At 35.9% G+C, this 19,340-nt stretch overlaps 1 protein-coding gene across 1 annotated transcript in view; it reads right to left on the bottom strand.

The window, feature by feature from the left end:
- Positions 1-19,340, bottom strand: part of LOC149784226 (low-density lipoprotein receptor-related protein 2-like) — a 60,317-nt gene that overhangs the window by 15,035 nt on the left and 25,942 nt on the right. The window contains exons 6-16 of the mRNA XM_089932278.1: positions 18,530-18,782; positions 17,783-17,936; positions 17,450-17,560; positions 16,778-17,026; positions 9,307-9,457; positions 8,565-8,702; positions 5,221-5,344; positions 2,391-2,547; positions 1,975-2,094; positions 987-1,202; positions 64-268 (exon numbers count right to left, since the gene is read on the bottom strand). Coding sequence (XP_089788404.1) covers positions 64-268; positions 987-1,202; positions 1,975-2,094; positions 2,391-2,547; positions 5,221-5,344; positions 8,565-8,702; positions 9,307-9,457; positions 16,778-17,026; positions 17,450-17,560; positions 17,783-17,936; positions 18,530-18,782 — 1,878 coding nt within the window. The remainder of the gene's footprint in view (positions 1-63; positions 269-986; positions 1,203-1,974; positions 2,095-2,390; positions 2,548-5,220; positions 5,345-8,564; positions 8,703-9,306; positions 9,458-16,777; positions 17,027-17,449; positions 17,561-17,782; positions 17,937-18,529; positions 18,783-19,340) is intronic.

Here is a 19,340-nt window from a genome sequence, read left to right on the forward strand (position 1 = left end):
TGCTGAAAAAGAGGGAATCAGACATAGGTGTCGTCCTAAAGTGAGCATAACATGTGTACCTACCCTTTTGATGGATAGACTACCAGGCCAGTGGGATAATTCAGTCCCGTAGCAAGGACTCGTTGCTTTCCGTTCGGCGACAGTACTCTAATGAAATTCGTGGTTGTCCTGGCAAAATGTACGAGGTTGACTGCTGTGTAGTAAATGTTCCCAGTTGAATAGTCCACAGCAAATCGAGTGGCTACGTAATAGCTGTCGTCAATGAATGCTGAAACAATATGCTGAATGATCTGAAAGTGCGTTTGAGTTCTTAAAGTGTTTCGCATAATGTTTTCTATATACTGGTGCATTGGTAAAACGTTTGATCCGTATTACAGGATATAATTTCATGTGAAACAGTATATAGTAAGAACACTAGATATACATCAAAGTTACCACACAAAGGATCATTATACAAAATTTCAGTTCATGGAAAATATGATATACCACGAATAAGTGAATCACATAATCAAATTGTTTTCTCCACTATCATGATATGGGATTGAGCCATAGTGGTATGCATAGCGTTTGCCAGGCAGTCACTGGCAATAAGGAAAAGTTTAATGAATTTCATCTGTAGGAACAATGTCACACACGTATAAGGAATTCCAATTAATTTCGTTTATGGCCCCAATCGCTTGAGTGTTTTTATAGGCTGAGACATACATCATTACACGATGTACTTTGTGACCTGTACTTTTCATATGCATTTTCAATTGGTCAGAATTGAACGTGTACGTGACTACTTATATTTAACTTGAAAATAAATATTCAAACTGCCATCTTTATTTTGACTAACATATGTGGGTCTAACTTCATAAAGTATGTTTTCTTAAATTATATCCATGAATTTGCTCTACAGTATTTGTTCACTGAATTGACGTTTTAACAGAAAAATATTATTTACTCGTCGATATTTGTATCAATAACTTCATCATGATACCTACAGACTGTCTTTCCTGTGCCGTTAAGGTGCATGATGGACAATTCAGCGTAATCTGTGCCCCATATGACCACATCGTCAACGGGGCTATATGCAATACAGGCCAGAGGGTTTATTGGTTTGGCTTTGATTCCTTGAATGTTCTGATCCATCAGGTTGATTTGGTAGATGACGTCATGTGTAGAATCGGCAAGCAGCATGAAATTGTCCTTGACAAGGTCTTATAAATAGATTAAAGAATTCTCAGGAATGAAACAACATCTTTACATGGATTACAGCAACATAGCTATGTTTAAAAGCAACCTTTACTTTGCAGCTAAGTGACCGATTGCCAAAAAGCGTAATTGTATACTAAAACTGCCCAGTTAATTTGTTAAGACTGAATTAAAGAGTTTACTAGTCACATGTGTATAATATCGTTTTAAAAAAGTTATATTTATAAGTCATTTTACGTCTTCGTTGAAATGATCATAAATTACGTCATGCTATGCAAGTTTACCGATCTCCTACCACGTTAACTGGGCGGGGGCTATCATTCATAATAGTGCAGAGTCAGTATTATATAGGTTCGGGAATGCTAGCAAATGGTATGAATGTATTCAAAAAGAAAATAGTGGCAATATTTACTAAGCTGTCATCAAGTTTATAAAAAGATGGCTTGATTATTGTAAACCGATTTGTATTGCTCTTTTGAAAGAATAAATATTAATTAACCATAGCATGGTTGCAGTGTACCACTAGCAAAACTAAATATAAAATATGTTCTTTTTGATTCCAGGAAATTACTTGTGACAGAAATTATTTGGGACAGAAAATTTTAGGAACGCAAGTGGTAATATTTCCTTCATTAATTATATAAATTTCATTTGCAAAGATTTTGCTTTTTTTCTCAAAAATATGTTTAAGTATTATACAGAAGTTATGTATGCCTCTCTCTATACATGTCAACTACCACCACAATCATGTTTTCATTTGCCTTTCATTCTACCTACCTGATGTACACGTTTTACCATTGGGCTCCAGCCTAAAGCCAAAGGTACATTCACAAATCCTCGACTTTCCGTTAGATATGCAAATCTGTTCACACTCTCCGTTCAAGTTGAAACAAGGACCTAAGAAACATTTATGAAAAAAACAAATAAGATGTCGACATTGCAAAACGTATTTAAAAAACCCGTCCCAGTGTAACGATGTCACCTCTTTGTCCCCTTGAAGCTATATCCGCTGCCACCCAATAACACCATCCTTTAATACTTAAGATAACCCGATAGCCCTGCGGTAGGAAGGTTATACATAGTGAGATACGTCTTTAATGTAAATATAATCGCCGTAAATTGATAAACAACACTAAGATAAAGGGAAGAAAAATTTAATTATACATGGAACCGATAAAGTAAATAATATTTGCCTGTTTCATTTTGACGAAATGTTTCATCAAAAACCTTAATAGCTGTCATATATCCCGTGCTAGGAAATATACCAGATGTTGTACTTTGCCTAATGGCTATGGAATAAGTCATCATTAATGTCCCGTGGGCATCCTTGGCTGTCACCAGCAAGTGTCCCTGAAACACAATGCCATATGAGGTTGAGATCAATAATTTATCAATAAATGCATACACAGAGAAAAACGGTTTACAAAGATTAAATCAAAAAAATATCCTTCTAGTGCATTGCGACCAATTAATTGTCAGTATCAAACGTATAGGAAGAAAGATACCAGAATTAAATGTAAATAAATAAATTGTACCATTTTCATTGTAAGGACAGATTGACTGTTTACAAATACACTAAGATGGTTGATTTATATCAAATTTTATTCTTGGCGACCAGGTTCGCTCTGCTAAAAGAGACCGCCGTAAAGCTGAGAGGATTTTCCTTTCCATCAGATTCACAATTGATAAGCAAATCTATGAAGCCGCTGAGTGGAAAGGCACAAACATTGTCCATGCAGCAAAATCAGCCGACTACAATACTAAGATCATAATTCCAGCAACAAAGAGGTCTTCGAGATTACTAACAAGCTCATATCAAGGATTAAATGTACACCACTTCAAACTACATTCTCTCTAGTCGAAGTTCCTAACCAGTTTTTAACTTTATTTTCTGGCAAAGTACAAACCATTAGAGATAAGCTTGACAACACAATTTCAGTTCACTCGTCGTCACCATACAATTGGGATAAATAATTTCAGCGGCAACCATTAGCAGCATTTGAACCAATCTCTCTGGATTTAGTACGTACAATCATGACGATGAGTACATCAAAGTCATGTGAATTTGATCCAATTCCGTCATCACTGCTGCTTGAGTGCTTAGACCCAGTATTGCCTTCACTAACTGATGTTATTAATACCTCTCTCTTCCGGGAAATTTCAATCAGTTTTCATAAATAATAATGTAAAGCCTCTGCTGAAGAAACCATCCCTCGATCATAACGATTTAAAAAACTACCACCCAGTTTCTAGTCTCCCATTCATAAAAAAAAATTCATAGAAAAGGTTGTTCTATCCCAGCTTGTTTCTCATCTGAATTCAAACAATCTTTTCAGCCATGTAAAACCTGCATATCGCCCTTGCAACAGTACTAAAACTAATCTATTAAAAGCAGTTAATGGCATTCTATCTGCTTTGGATAGTGGAAATATTACAATCATCCACCTCCCTGATTTGTCTGCATCATTTGACACAATAGACCATGATATATTACCTCACCGTCTCCAGCATGTATTTGGCATTCATGATACAGCCTTACTGTTGTTCAAATCATACTTGGTCAACAGGACCAAATTGTGTCTGCAAATGGAATACACTTCAGCCAATGGCCAGTTAATCTATGTTGTGATTTACAGGGGTCTGATCTTGGATACGTTCCCTTCATTCTATATACTCAGCCGCTCTCAAGTGTCATAGATCATCATGCAGTATGTCACCAATTATACGCTGACGACTTCCAAATATACAAATTTAGCCACCCAAGTGAAGTAGCTGATACCATCCAAAGTGTAGAGAGGTGCATTTCTGATGTGTCATCATGAGTGATATGGAACAATCTGCAGACTAAAGATGGTAAAACTGAGGCAATTCTGATCACAATACAAAGACATTCTCAGTCACGTCATGTACGTCAAACAATACATATGAGTAACACCAAAATTAAATTCACACAGTTAGTACGAAACCTGGGTATCGTTCCGGACAGTACTCATACGTTTCAACTACATGTCAAGAACATAGGCATGCCTGCATATCTTGAGCTGAGACACATCAGCTCCCTTCACAAATATATTTCAGTTGATGCCACTAAAACACTCGTATGTTCATTAGTACTTTCTAGACTGGACAATTGTAACTGAATTATGGCTGATTCATCTCATTATTTACTTCAGAAACTTGAAAAGATCAAATCATAACTGCTTGGATCATACTTAGAGTACAACAATCGGAGCACACCTCAACGCGGTTCTGCATCCTAAAATGTCTATCCGTTTGACCCAGAATCAAACACAAACATTGTTCTATGTGTTACGCTTATCTGACGGACTTCAGTCCAACATACCTATCCGACCTCACCCATGTTTAAACACCGGTAAAATACTTACGCTCATCTTCTGACAATCTTATACTGATTAACCCCACTACGAAAACGAAGTTATATGGCCACCGTTCTTTGCATACCAGGGCCCAGCAGCCTGGAATGAATTGCCCACTGAACTTAGATATAAAGACAAAGTGATTCCATTCAAATGTTCTCTAAAACGCACCTATTTCGACTGCAAGAAAAAGCATAAAAGACCTAATAATGTTCCGTACCGTAACTATTTTCAGTATCTATATGTTTCATTTTAATTCCATGGTGTTTGTTCTTTTGGTAATAATATCATTATATATGCTTTGTATGTTATAGGTGTTGTCTAATGTCGTAAAGCAATTAGAGTTTCTAAAGATTAGGCGCTATACAAAGTCCTCATTACATACATATATATATATATATATATATATATATATATATATATATATATATATATATATATATATATATATAATATATATATATATATATAACTTAGAAGACTCGATTGACTATAATACTTCGTCCAATAATAATAATAATAATAATAATAATAGTAATAATGGTAATTGCAGCAGCAATAGTAATAGCATCATATGCTTTGAAGACAACAGTAGCAACTAGCGGATATACCCCAGCACAAGCTCCACAGCAGGTTAGACATTTACCCTGTAGATGGCAAGCTTTTCAAGGCTTTTATTAGCTAAAATGAAAGGATTCAGGTCTGAGCCATCCAATTTGCAGGACATTACATTGCTGCGGTCTATATGTGCGGCGTCCAAAAAGTAGATCCTGCAAGGAGAATAAAATTTTGAAACAATATTTCAAACATTTCGAAAGATGTATTACATGTTTACATGCGAAGAAAGAAACTAGAAAATGACAAATAAATTATGTACTGCTTTTATTATTTATTTAATTCTAAATTGCTTAAGCTAGAATGTATGCTTATTAAAATAGGGTTATGCTTATATTGTCAGTTTGGGTTTTAATGCCATTATTCTACACACGATGACCAAAATAAATGGAAGAGCACGTGGTAACCCTGGAAAATGCCATCGACAACTGGAAACTACTGGCCCTCTTGCTCACATACCCACATTATGGAGAACCCAATATTGAAACAAAGACGAAGACAGAGGTGATGTTGTTTCGATCGGTAATTGCAAGCGCATTAGGCCACTCTGCTACCCGGAGCCCTGTTAAGCTTGTGATTTACAAAAAGTAAGTATAACCGAATAAAATGTTCACATGAATAAGTTAATATGTACTGCAATAAGTAATCCGAAATGTTTATGTATCATAACTAATATGACTTAATTCATAGTTTGAGAGGAAGTAGTCTGTACAACGAGCTGTAGAGACATTACTTATGTAGATAAAATGGTCTACTGGTTACATAGAGGTAAAATAATACCTAAAAGGCTTAAATTGTGACTGGTTTAATTGGAATATAAAATAGGGCTCATTTAATAGATGTATACAGTTTCTAATTCTGAAATATATCTCCTCAGGCGTTCAATCTATTAAAGTATATTTAGTTTATACTACTAGTTTGGTTTGTCTTTATACAGAAGTAGAAATGGATTTGATATGTCAAAAGAGGCTAAATCAGCGTGTAACGGAATGGCTATAGAACAAAAACAAGTTAAACGTTGGAGTGGAATAAAATGTGAAGTTAACCTGTTGTTGCATGCATACACAAAGTCATGATTTTGAAGTGGAATATGAGGTTTAATAAATATGATACACCATGGATAATAAAAACAAGTTAGGCTTGGAGTATCAAACGATATGCAATCAGCATAATAGGGCATGAATACAAAAGGAATATCCGATTTAAAGTGGAACAACGGATTACATTATTGATATATCGAACGGAAACACCTTTGTATATCATGATTTAGGGTGGAAAAAAAATGAAGGCAACAAAATAATGTATGGATACACAGACATAATCTTGATTTTGTTTGGCATAAAATTTGTTTATTCATGTTGCAAGAGAGTACGTTAGTTATTGCTTACGTTTTAGGCGGTGATAGTTTGCAGGTAATTTCATGCTATTTATCAGAAAAATTATATCGTTTACTAATATGAGATGGATTTTCATTTTATTTATATATTGCATGACATTTTACGAATAACGGTATTTAACTTTATGTGGCCGATTGATATTTACCAAATGAAAACGAACTGCTTAGCTTTGCAATTTCTGCTATATTTAACATGATTGATGATGGACTCATTTTCCGACGAACGAACTTCATCAAACGCTTGCTGTAGGCAGGGGCAAAATCATATCTTAGTGCCGGGTAGGAAATAAACTTTAATGATACATTTGGTTTACTAGCTATATGACTACAGTTAAATAATATTTATTATTATACATGCAACGATAAAGCAGAGTTGGGATACCTTTTCCGAACTTTGTTTTGCGTTTCATCAGCTTTAAATATATGGTTAGCTTTGCCTCTCGACCATACCAAAAGAATGCATAAAACAGCTACATCGTGATATGTTGCGTGTATTTGTAAATGTTTAATATAGCTTTCTTACTGTTTTCTATAGTGTTATTGCTTTACGTTTAAGGGTTCCGCTTTCGTCAGTTTTACATTTCCGGTCTGCGGTTTCTATCAGTTGGACCGAGATCAATACTATATGGACCATTTGTCTTTGTCAATCATTATTATCATATTATTAAGCATATATTATCATTGTAAAGGATTATTAAGAAACAAACATATTATTGAGAAAAAATTTCCATTTTAAATTGTAATATGTCTTGGAATTGAATTTAGAATTAAATTTGAACAATATTTCAACTCAATGATAAAATGTTGCATTGAATCGTGAAAAAACTAATAAAAAATATTCTCATGTTGAGTAGGCAGATCATATGTTATGCCTAGTCCAGGGCTTCTCTTTATATAGAAACGCAGAGATGAATACACATATTTAATTTCAACAGTAAAGCTGATTAAATAATATCGTGAAAGGTCACATTTGTATTCAAATATAGTTTGTGCCTATATACCATTTTACCTCCAAGACATGTGAAATTATTTCTGAATTTCTTTGCCCAATATTTTAAGCGTCTGTAATGTTATTTTAATCTTCTTCATTTTGGATATCCTTACCTATGTGTTATTAGCAATTTCTGATTTTTCCTCAAGTGCCTTTTTAACGTCTGCAGCTGACTTGGTTTGGTTTCTTTCACAGCAAACAATGTGATTTGCATCATTTGTTGGCACATTTTAATTAAGTTTAGACTTTGATTAAATACACTGTGATGTAATGAGATGAACCACATATAGTTTATCCTACTTCAAATTACAATGGTCCTATTTTGCGAAAATATGTTGATACTAATCTGCTATATCCTAATGATGTTATATCTCGGGGTCTATTTTGATAATTCATCTTATTAATACTACCAAACCGCATAGACCCACCAAGAAATATGGCACGTGATATAAACGCTACCAGAGAGGAAATACCGAAGTATTATGGCGTATGGACATGTTGAGTCAATAAACAGATGTTTCATAAATACATGTCCTTTGATAAATAAATATTTTGTATTCACCAATCAGTGTTCTATTTCGCCACACAAAGCACGCGGTTGACAAACATATACAATAATTTATCTATACAAATCAAATTTGTGTAGTGTGAAATGCTATCTAACATATTTCATACAGCATTTGAAGTATTCTCCTGGATCTTGACAAACAGACTCCACAACAATCTTTCCAATAAAAATCTTTTTAAAAATGTCACGAGCAGCTCTCTTTATCTCTGTCTCTTATTTTCAAACAGTTCACTATAAATTGTGTTAATTAGATTGAAACAAAAAGTCCAACGGACTCATTCCAACAAGAGTCATTTTAAATATGTCATGAGAAACTCTCTAATTTGCAAACTTTCCGCTATAAATTGACTTTAATATATTTGAAAGCAATAGGTTTTAAGGATGTAAGTGATATGTAGACATAGCATTCTCCTGACAAACCTCTTTCCATATGGATCAAAGCTGAGTGATTTTGGATCCACCAAATTGCTAGAGTTCAGGATGATCATATGGTCAGTGCCATCTATTTTCGATGATTCTATTGTGCTCCCATTCCTGTCTGATATCCAATAAATCAGGCTGTAAAGTTAATACATACAAGTGTAGTTACATTTTATTTCACAGAAACATGTATTTATTTATAAACTGTGTAAGACTAAGATACTAATCTTAAAACAAATCAGTTATAGAGTTTGAAATGTACGCTAGGACTCTGGATTCAGAAAATAGGTACCACGTTTCGCCATGTGGTATTTAACATACTCGTCTTTACCGATCTTTGACGTTTTATCCATGTCTGCTTGAATGCGTGTCTCGGTGGCTCTTATCAGGGTAAACCTAAATCAACAAGAACAACATTCATCAAATACACGTAAATAATCATAAGATAACAAATATGAGAATTATATATGTGTACCCTTTGGCAGATCCATGTGTATTTACTAGACATCATTAGCGATAGGTATTGTTGAAATTGTTTTCTGTATGATGCTAGGTCAATTATCAACAGCAGGCAAAGTATAACCACCCACCATATATGCAAATATTTCCACCTAGAATTGATTCCTTGCATATGAGTAGTGACATTTGTTTTATATGGACATGATGTGGGTATCGAAGGTAGTCCAAACTGTTTCACAAACCTAGTGTGTATGAATATAAACATGTTGTTTAAACGGCATACCGCTCATGAGGCAGAATTAGGATATCACGTGGTTTATTAAGATCTTGCATGGAAACTTGTACGATTTCAGATTGTCTAGATAGTCTCCAAATGGAACCCTCATCCACTTCAGTCCAGTAGACGTATCTGTCGTATCCATCCCACGCCAGGCCTTAAAAATACAGAGTTGGACACATATCTGTTATTACGTTTACACTAACATCGTGGACGCACACGTGTGAATCTTTTCTTAAATAACCGTTCCGTCATTTAAGGTGTACACATATTTATGATTTTCTCTCTCATCAAAATTGACAAGGGACTCTGAATATCAAGTGCCTCCATTGAAAACTGGGCGTCACTAAAGGTAAAACTTCACAGATGTATACTTAATTTTATTACATTATTGAAATCTCGAATGTTCAGGAAATGGTACATTATACCGCTGTTTCAATCCTGGTGCAGGATCGTAGTCACTGTCCTCGTAGTCTTCAAATCATCAGGCTCCTTTACTTTATCAAACCAACCTTCATTTATCTTGAAGTATGATGAAGATATTATTTTCTAGATCTCGAAGATGCATCCTAAAACCTGCTAATTTTGTCAGATGCCTGTGGGTTTTACCTTTATTACGATGCAAACAATAGCAGGGGTAAACAAATAGCTTGTACTTGCCAAAATATAATTTGGGACAATGATGTTTCAGAATAAAAACCAGGATTAGAAAGAAAATACTTGTGTTAGACATTAGGTCATACAATGTCATGATTTATATTTTCAAGTGGCAAACATTTGTTCAATTAATTGTCCCTCTGGGTATTTATAGCAAGGTGTCCAAATTACGTCCCTCTAGGAGGATACACATGCCTGCTAATAATTATATCAATAAGTGGAATATTAATGAATTGTATAAATTCTTTTATTTATTAAATACATGTACTTGGGTGTCGTTTTGTGTATAAAATGATACTCGAAGGTAAGTTATGTAAAGTGTTGTATTTCGAAATAGTGAGTTCAGTTGATTCCATGCTGCACGTGCAAAGTGCTTTGGATGGGAAGAACATAATGACTTCAGTGCACAGACGATATTTGTGTATAAATACCTCACCGTAGTTAAAACTGTTTACATTACGGATATGCTTGTCATTCAGCGGTCTACTTTAAGGACTTGTACATCTTCAGCTGTAGCGGTATGTAAGTTTATTAATTTCCTGCTTATAAAAATATAACTATTGTACTACCAAGTTTATTGTTGTATGTTTCAAATGTAGCTTTGGTTTACGCAGTATATTGCACACATTTCTGTTCTTGTTTGCAACTTAGCAAGGGAATTATATTAGTACTATAGGATACATTAAAAATTGTATAGCATAGTAGGATACTTATCGAGCAGGGTTAGGTTTACTTCTGAACCTGTTGTTTTGTAATCAGTAGGCCGATACTGTAATATGTATAACCTACCGTGCATAACGTCATTACGTTTTACCTTATATGATCGTGTCATGTATAGTACACATTATTGGATATATTTTCAGCTGTGTAGATCCGTGTAGAGTTATGTAGAGTGGTCCAGAGTATCTGGAGTGCCTATGTCTGGAGTGTTTAGAGTGTCCGGAGAGTCCAGAGTGTTCGGTGTGTCCGGAGTGATTAGAGTGTTTGTAGCGTTTGAAGTGTTTAGAGTGACCCGAGTGACCCGAAGGCTCAAAGTTATCGGGATCGGCGAGGTGAAGCTGTAAAGGTGAACTGTATCAGCCGTGGAGCTGAAATAAAGTGTGCTGATGACGGAGTGTATCTCCTTACATATACTCTTTTAGCCGTGGGCTAATTTTGGGGTTCGTAAAACACGTTATGTCGTTCGGGACTGTAAAGATAATTTGTATATCGGTCCCTTTTTGATTGCATAATTTCATTATCCGAGTGAATTCATTTTACTCCATGAGTAAAATTATACGTCTACTAGCTGAGTAAACTATATCCATCTTTTCACGGTTAACCATTCACCCATTGACTTTGTATTTTGAAAAGTAATTTATTTGTGTTTTTCATTATTAAATATGTGCGTTCTTACGTTAATTAATCCAATATGTGGATTATAGACACACGTTCATATTCATAATTAATTGGATATTCAAGTCATTAACTATTAAACGATGTATTTAAACCATCGTCAAAAGGAAAATACGGTTTGTTGAAATAGTAATTACGCATTTTGTATAATTTTGCATTTTAAGATGGTCACACCAAACTTTTGAAATGTCATCAATGAACGAACTTGTAGAACTGGGGAAACAGTTCGGCTATGATTGAGAGTCACTTAGAAATTTCATTTATGAAGAACAGTCTAGGGAAAAGATACAAAGGTTAAATGAAATTGAAGGTGAAATGGAGGCTGAAGAAAGGAAACGGGCTTCCGAGAGGGAGAAGATATAAATTGAAACAAACACCGAAAAGAAAAGGATAATGGGAAAGGGAAGCAAAGAGGGAGAAGATTGAATTAAGGAAGGGGAAAATATAATTGCTAAAAGAAGTAGAAGATAGGAAGTTAGAGAGGGAAAATTGTTTTAGGTTTGAAGTTTTGGAGATAGAATACAGAAATAGAGATATGGGTATCAAATAAATACTAAGCTATAGTAAACTAGAAAGGATGTGGAACATGACATTAAACCGAGAAGTCCAAAACTGCCCACATTTGTAGACGACAAAGATATCATGGATAGCCTTTCTGAACAGGTTCGAAAGGTACGCCACGGTACATAAATGGAAGAAAGAAAATTGATCGCTTCATCTTAGCGCATTTTTGAACGGTAAAGAGTTAGACTTGTATTCGTGTTTATCCACGGCCGATTCTCTGAATTACCTTGCTTTGAAAGATGCACTTCTGAAGAAATGCGAGCTAACCGAGCAAGGGTTCTTGTACAATGTTCAAGCATAGCAAACCCGAGAGGGGCGAGACATTCACAATTCGTCAGTAGGACGTGCAATTACTAGCAGGGATGGGTGGAATGTGGTAAAGTCGTTAAGACATTTGAGGGTCTTATTGATTTCTTGCTTCGAGACCAACAACTGACAACTTGTGGCACGCAGTTATATTTGTTTTTGAGCGAAAAGTCCTTCACGACTATATTCGACATGGCCACGCAGACACATTTATTCGATGAAGCTCGGGCAGGTTCACAGAACGTCATCTCGCGAGACAATAAAGGTGAGAATCAGGTCAAGGACCAGAAACTCAGGGTACCTGTAAAATCTGGTAGGGATAACCAGGGAATGCATAAAGACAAGCAATGTTTCACTTGCAAGGGGTGGGGTCATATCTACCGCTATCGTCCTAAGCGGAAGGGACCAGTCCATAGATTCGCGGTAGCCATTGAAGGCAGACGGTCGGTAGATAGAAAACTCGATGTTTCCCAGAAAGCGAAGGGGAAGCGGTGCACGAACCAGTGGTGAGTGCAGAGATCGGTCGCGATGCGATCCATTTGAACGGCACGTGTATTTTCCCCGAGCACGGGTACCGACGGCAAATGGCACTGTCAATGGACAAGAAGTGACTGTTTTTCGAGACACATGGTTCACTACTATAGTCGTGAAACAGCGCCTACTCCGCAATGATCAATTGCTTTGGTTTAAATCTCCTTGTATGCTACTAGACCAAACAACCGACCACGTTCCTGTCGCAAGGACACTTATCGAAACAGCTTTATTGACCAGAACCGTGTAAGCTTTGTGCATAGCCAACCCGATGTATGAACTTACGATTGGCAATGTATAAGCATCTAGACTCCCAACCATGTCTGACTTCCGACTCCCGATCATCCACGCTGTGCAAACTAGGGCTCAGGTAAAGGAAGATAACAAACCTTTACGTAAATTAAATGTACCGGAAGCCATTACTGACATCTCCTGCGAAGAATTTCAGAATGAGCAAAGAACGTGACTAGTTTCTACGTGCAACCGAAGAGAAAGCATTGTCGGGTAACGTGAGAGAGTGTAAGACCGGGGGTTCCTCTAAATTCCTTACTCGAAAGGTTTAATGTATTGGGAGTACTCTAAACTTGGAAGTTTTTGCAACTTGTGGTACCCCATAATTTCAGGTCGCATGTACTTAAGGTCTCGCACGAGTCGAGTATTGTGGGTCATTTAGGTATGAAGAAAACAATGTATGGGCTATTTAGGGAATTTTACTGGCCTGGTGTCAATAGATACGTAGCGCAGTGTTGTTTCTCGTTCGATGTTTGGCAGAAGATTGTCTCTAAGAGCAGGGTAACCAGAGTATCTTTAGGGTCAGGTGCCCTTGACTCATACTCCGTTTAAAAGAGTAACCGTTAAAATTGTATGACCTATATTTCCACAAACAGATCGGATAAACCGATACATCTTGATGCTGGTAGATTACGCTACTAGATACCCAGAAGCCATACCTTTGCCATCGATCGAATCCGAACGTGTAGCCAAAGCGCTCGTAGACATGTTTAGAAGGATCGGAGTGCCCGAAGCTGTTCTTACAGATTGTGAAGCGCAATTCACATTATATCTCATGGCACAAATTAGTAGGTTGTTATCCTTGAAACAGTTGCGCACGACACCTTTCTACCCTAAGTACAATGTGTTGGTCGATACATTCAACGGGGCGTTGCAGTAAAGTTGCAACGGATGTGGGCGGAAAGATATAAGGATTGGGATAGGCATATGAACGCAATTAGGTCTACGTACCGTGAGGTTCCGTATGAAAGTTTAGGATTCTGATCGTTTGAACTGTGTTACCGTAGGACAGTTCGTGGTCCTATGCGTATTATACTCGTATTATACGCAAACTCTGGTCAGAAGAGGTCGCGAATGTAGAAGTTAAGACCACTTACCAAAACGAACAAGCTTGTAGTCCAATGGAAAGGTCCATACGAAGTCAAACGGATGAAAGGCAAAATGGACTATATCATCGACGTGTAGGGTAAGTCCAAAATAGTTCACGCCAATATGCTTAAACTCTACGTAAAAAAGACCCAGACAAACAAATGATAAAGGGGTCTTGAATGTAGTATGTGTAGCCGTGATAGAGGATACGTCGTGTGACGAATCAGAATTCGTCTCCAGTACAAAAATGCCCATTAAATACCCCATTGATGTAGGGAAAAAGGTATTGCCTAGATAAATGAATGCCCGGATTTATTAGAGGGTCAGCGTGCACATATCTAGGAGGTTTTGTCCCAATAACCTGATGTGTTTGCGGACAAACCGGGCTGTACTGGATTGATTTAACACGAAATCAAGTTGAATACCTCTGAACCGATTTGGATTAAAGGATTATTAAAGTTTTTTTTTTTAATTATTGTATATAATATATAACTATTGTACTACTACGTTTATTTTTTTATGTTTGCTATCTAGCTTTGGCTTATGCAATATAATTCACATATTTGTATTCTGTTTGTTTTTTTTGTCTACTTCTGAACCTGCTGTTTTGGAATTGTGCCAATAATGTAATCTGTATATCCTACCGGGAATAACGTCATTACGTTTTACCTTATATGCCCTTGTCATATATAGTCCATGGTATTGGATATATTTTCAGCTGTATAGAGGTGTCCAGAGTGTCTGGAGTGTCCGTATCGACTAGAGTGTCCGGATCATCTAAAGTGTGTAGACTATCTAGAGTGTCCTGATCATCTAGAGTATCCGGATCGTCTAGAGTGTCCAGAGTGTGTAGAGTGTCTAGAGTTTCCGGATCGTCTAGAGTATTTAGAGTGTCCGAACTCTTGCAGCCGTGGCGCTGGAATAAAGTGTGCTGATGACCTAGTGTATCTCCTTATATATAATATTTTAGCAGTGGGCTACTTATGGAGTTCGTTAAACACATTGCATCTTTCGGGACTTTAAACATAATTTGAATATATGTCCCTTTTTATTTGCATAATTTCACTAAGTGAACTCACTTTACTACATGAGTACAATTCTACATTGTTTGCTAGCTGAATAAGCCATATCTATCTTTCCGTCGTGAAATCACCGAGAATTATTCACCCCTTGACTTTGTATTTTGTAAAGTAATTTATTTGTATTTTTCATTATTAAACCTGTAAGTTCTTATGTTAATTAATTCAACATTTGGATTATATATACACGCACATATTCATAATTAATTTCCTATTCACGTCGTTCATTATTAAACGAATTTAAATCATCGTCAAAAGTGCTCTTCAGTGCATCCGAAAATCCCTCCCGGTTATCTTGTTGCAAGTATATTATACACAGGTCGCAATACGCAGTCAAGTAATCATTTTATACTACCAGTCCCTCAGGGAAATATTTGCAAGAAATAAGACTCGTAAATATCTGTCTTTCGTCCGCACACCAGGTTTCCGTAGTCTGTGTCTTTACGTACTCAGTATCTATGATCTAGAACATTAATTACTCTTTCTAACAGGTCAATTGAAAAGATCGAAACTCGCTGTAGAATATGTGGAATTCGCTTCAATTTGTTAAAATTAGCTCAAAGGCCTATAAGGAAAGTCAAAATAATCACCCGAATGAGATCAGTTGTTACAAGCCACATTTGCGTTTTCGGTGATGCATACAGGATGATTCCCTGACAGGTTAGACCGGGATTTCATAGTGTCAGAATACCCATCAATTAAAACGCAATCATGTATACTTGGATAAGCATAAGTACGAATAAGTTTCTAATGAACAAGAGAACACTGGTAAGAAATGTTTTCGAGCATTCTTTATTTGTGGATTCAATATAGGCAAATGATGTGTATATACATGTGTGGCAAAGCAAATTTGGAAACCGTATGATGTAAACCCGTTTATATCGTGAATATGTACTATTACAACTTATTATATTGCATTTATACCTTACAAAGGTCATCATCTATCTTGTGCAATGACCATACGGTCATCGGATCAATCAAGAACTTCAACCAAAGGGCTACAACTCTTTCTATGCCTGTAGAAAGAGTTGCCTTTCTCAGACCCTGTTAACTGTCCATCATCAAAGTCACACATAACAGTTCATACATTTCTAAAAATAATTGACAATTGTTTGAATTAAGAATATATCTGCAATCGATATGAAGTGTAATGTTAAATATAACTGCTCACGAGTAACGTTAACATTGGCTTTTCAAACAAACGACTAGTATGCGATGAGTTGTAGGGAATCATTTCCAGATAGGAACATAAATAACAGCCTTTCTTGTCACATATGCAAGTAACAGCCTACAAAAAGTGAACAAATTATGTGAATGAGTAATTAACATTTTAATATTTAAACCAAACTGTAGAGAACAAACGTAAGGATGGTGAGACTTGAGTGGACTCTTCTGAGTTACAATGCAGATCTCGCACTTAATTTGCATAGCAAATTCCACTGTGACATTTACAAAATGGACTCTACTAACAATAGAAAAACGGATTAATAGTATATCCGATATATATTGATTAAAACAAATATTTTAAACGTAAACTGAATCCATTAAATTAAATGTTACCTTACCACTAACTATTCCGGATAATTCAGTCAGTCGATGCGATTCGGGGTTGTCTAGCATTGCCCAGTAAATAGCAGTGTCGTTGGCGAAGATAATTTGTCTCTGATCCGTGTCTAGAATCATGTGTTTAGTGCCATTAGTTTTCAGAACGCACTTGGGATCGAAGGCAACATGCGTCAAAACTCTAATATCCACGATACAAATGCTGCTTTCATTACTGAACATCACTCCTCGATGAAAGTATCCAGTATTTACTGAAAATATTTAGAAGGAGTGGATTTAACTATGAAAGTAAAAGGCGATTAAGAAGATTACATTTATTTGTCTTATTAATTACCCAGTCAAAGAATCTTCCTCTTTTTCACTGTATTGAATGTCGCACACATTCGATATTAAATAGCTTCCTTAACATTAATGGAAATAAAATATTGCTAAGTCGGGTAAACATCAAGAAAAGCATTTATAGAAAATGTACACAAACTCTACGACATGTATACTTTATGCGATACTTCATATTTTTTGTTATACACTTCCTCACCTCTTTTATTTTCAGAAATGTAATAATGAAATGGTTTCAATAAAGACAGGTAAATTGCATATCATAAAACACAACTGTATGGTAGGACACACGCCTATGCAGTATGATTTATTGAATCAGATCTACTTAATATATTTACATGAACATGATTTCATATCTTGATCGAGTGTATATCCATCTTTACATAAGCAGATAGCGCCATCCTTTTCCATCACACAGATATGCTCACAACTGTAGTTCATACAGTGATCTGCAAGTATAAGAACTTTTATGGTTCAAGTTTCTATCGCAAAACACACAATGGCGACAGCAAACACTAAACTAGGAAAATATATGGAGAGAGATATGAAAATAATGTTTTAGGAAGAGTAAATGCAATCTTGACGAACCGCCCCTAGGCCAGATTGCTGGACAAACATAGAGTGAGACTGACAGACAGACATACATAAAAAAGATAAATAAACAGATGGACCTGTGGAAGATGTGGGCTGGGCATCAGGATGGAAGACAGCTACTCCCAAGTAAGTTTCGTCTTCTCTGGAATATTTCTCGTGCAACTCTTTCCCATTCGTCTTATTCAAGAAATAAATTTCATCATTGTGTATGTCTGTCACATATAAATAGTCCTGTGAAGAAACATAATTTATATTTGAAGGCAACACTGTATATTTCTCTGATTTGGGGGTTAAAGACATAAAATAGTATTCATTACATCCTAGAAAGTTTCAACAAAGCAGTCTGAATAATTTGCATTCATATTTTAAAAATATTTAATACTAGGAAAGAAAGACTGATGTAATCATATTTTTTTATATCTGAAGAACATATAATTCTATATACCACACTTTGTCAGAAGGAATAAGGTGCACTGGGTTTTTCATCATGTAAGCATTCAAAGGAAGAGAGAACATGGGCAGAATGAACTGTTCTAAGTATAAAATAATTAGGCATACCTACAAAGTTTTGTCAAAACGGGTGCAAACATCATTTCATTTATTATCTAGAACGACTAAGAACCTATATAATTAAGGGATGGAAACGCTAGAGTGTGGAATTTAAATTAATTTATAATTGTAGTGCATATACAATATTAGTACGGCCTGGCAATGCACGATAAGATAAATGCATTACCCACCTATTAACGTGACACTCTGCAGATATAATATGTTGATTCTAATTTTGAAGATACGTTTTTGCACAAACATAAAATATTATGTACCTGATAAACTGCTATATCAAATAAGAAGCTACTGGTTCCCCTGAACAATATTTTCCTTTCCTTGCCCTCGTAAGTGACGGTTTCCACTGTTTCTCGACCAGCGTCATTGAAGTAGAGGCGTCTGGCAAAGTGGTCGGCAGCCAGACTGAATGGACGCATTAGATTAGAAAATAACAGGGACTTTCGGTTCCTACCCGATAAACTGGATACTTCAATCTTGATGACAGTTCCAATATCACTCCAGAAGAGTAAACTGTAGCATAAGGCATAAACGTTGTTAGACATTGATAAACTGTGTTTCTTCGTAAGGAATTAAATATTTATCTCTTTTCCGACATCTTGTTCATCAGCAACGATAAATACTTGCATAATTAATGCTAATGACACATACAATTATTCCGATAATTGTTCAACATTGTATAATTTATTTAAAATGTTCTCGTCTCTTTCTTTATGTTTAGCTCCACAATTGGTACGCGCAGTTGACAAATTAGTTTCAGTTCTCGTCTTCTAACGGACGGTAATGTTTTGACTTCATACTATATAGGCATATGGGTTTCTTTCATCGTACGTGGATACGCATGTTATCAAATATCATCAATACAATTTTGTGACACATTATTTCCGAGTTTGTTTCTCACCTCAGCTTTTCATTAAAGAGGCGATATGATTCTAACTACTACCTACCTACTACTAGTACTACTACTACCTACTACTACTACTACTACTAATAATAATAATAGCAGCAGCAATTCTAACAATGGCCATGACATAACCATCTGCCATCTGGTTCTAAATTTTGTAACATGCT

Source organism: Sinohyriopsis cumingii, chromosome 14 (assembly GCF_028554795.1).
Source record: "Sinohyriopsis cumingii isolate HCF-2022 chromosome 14, ASM2855479v2, whole genome shotgun sequence".
NCBI classification, from domain to species: Eukaryota; Metazoa; Mollusca; class Bivalvia; order Unionida; family Unionidae; genus Sinohyriopsis; species Sinohyriopsis cumingii.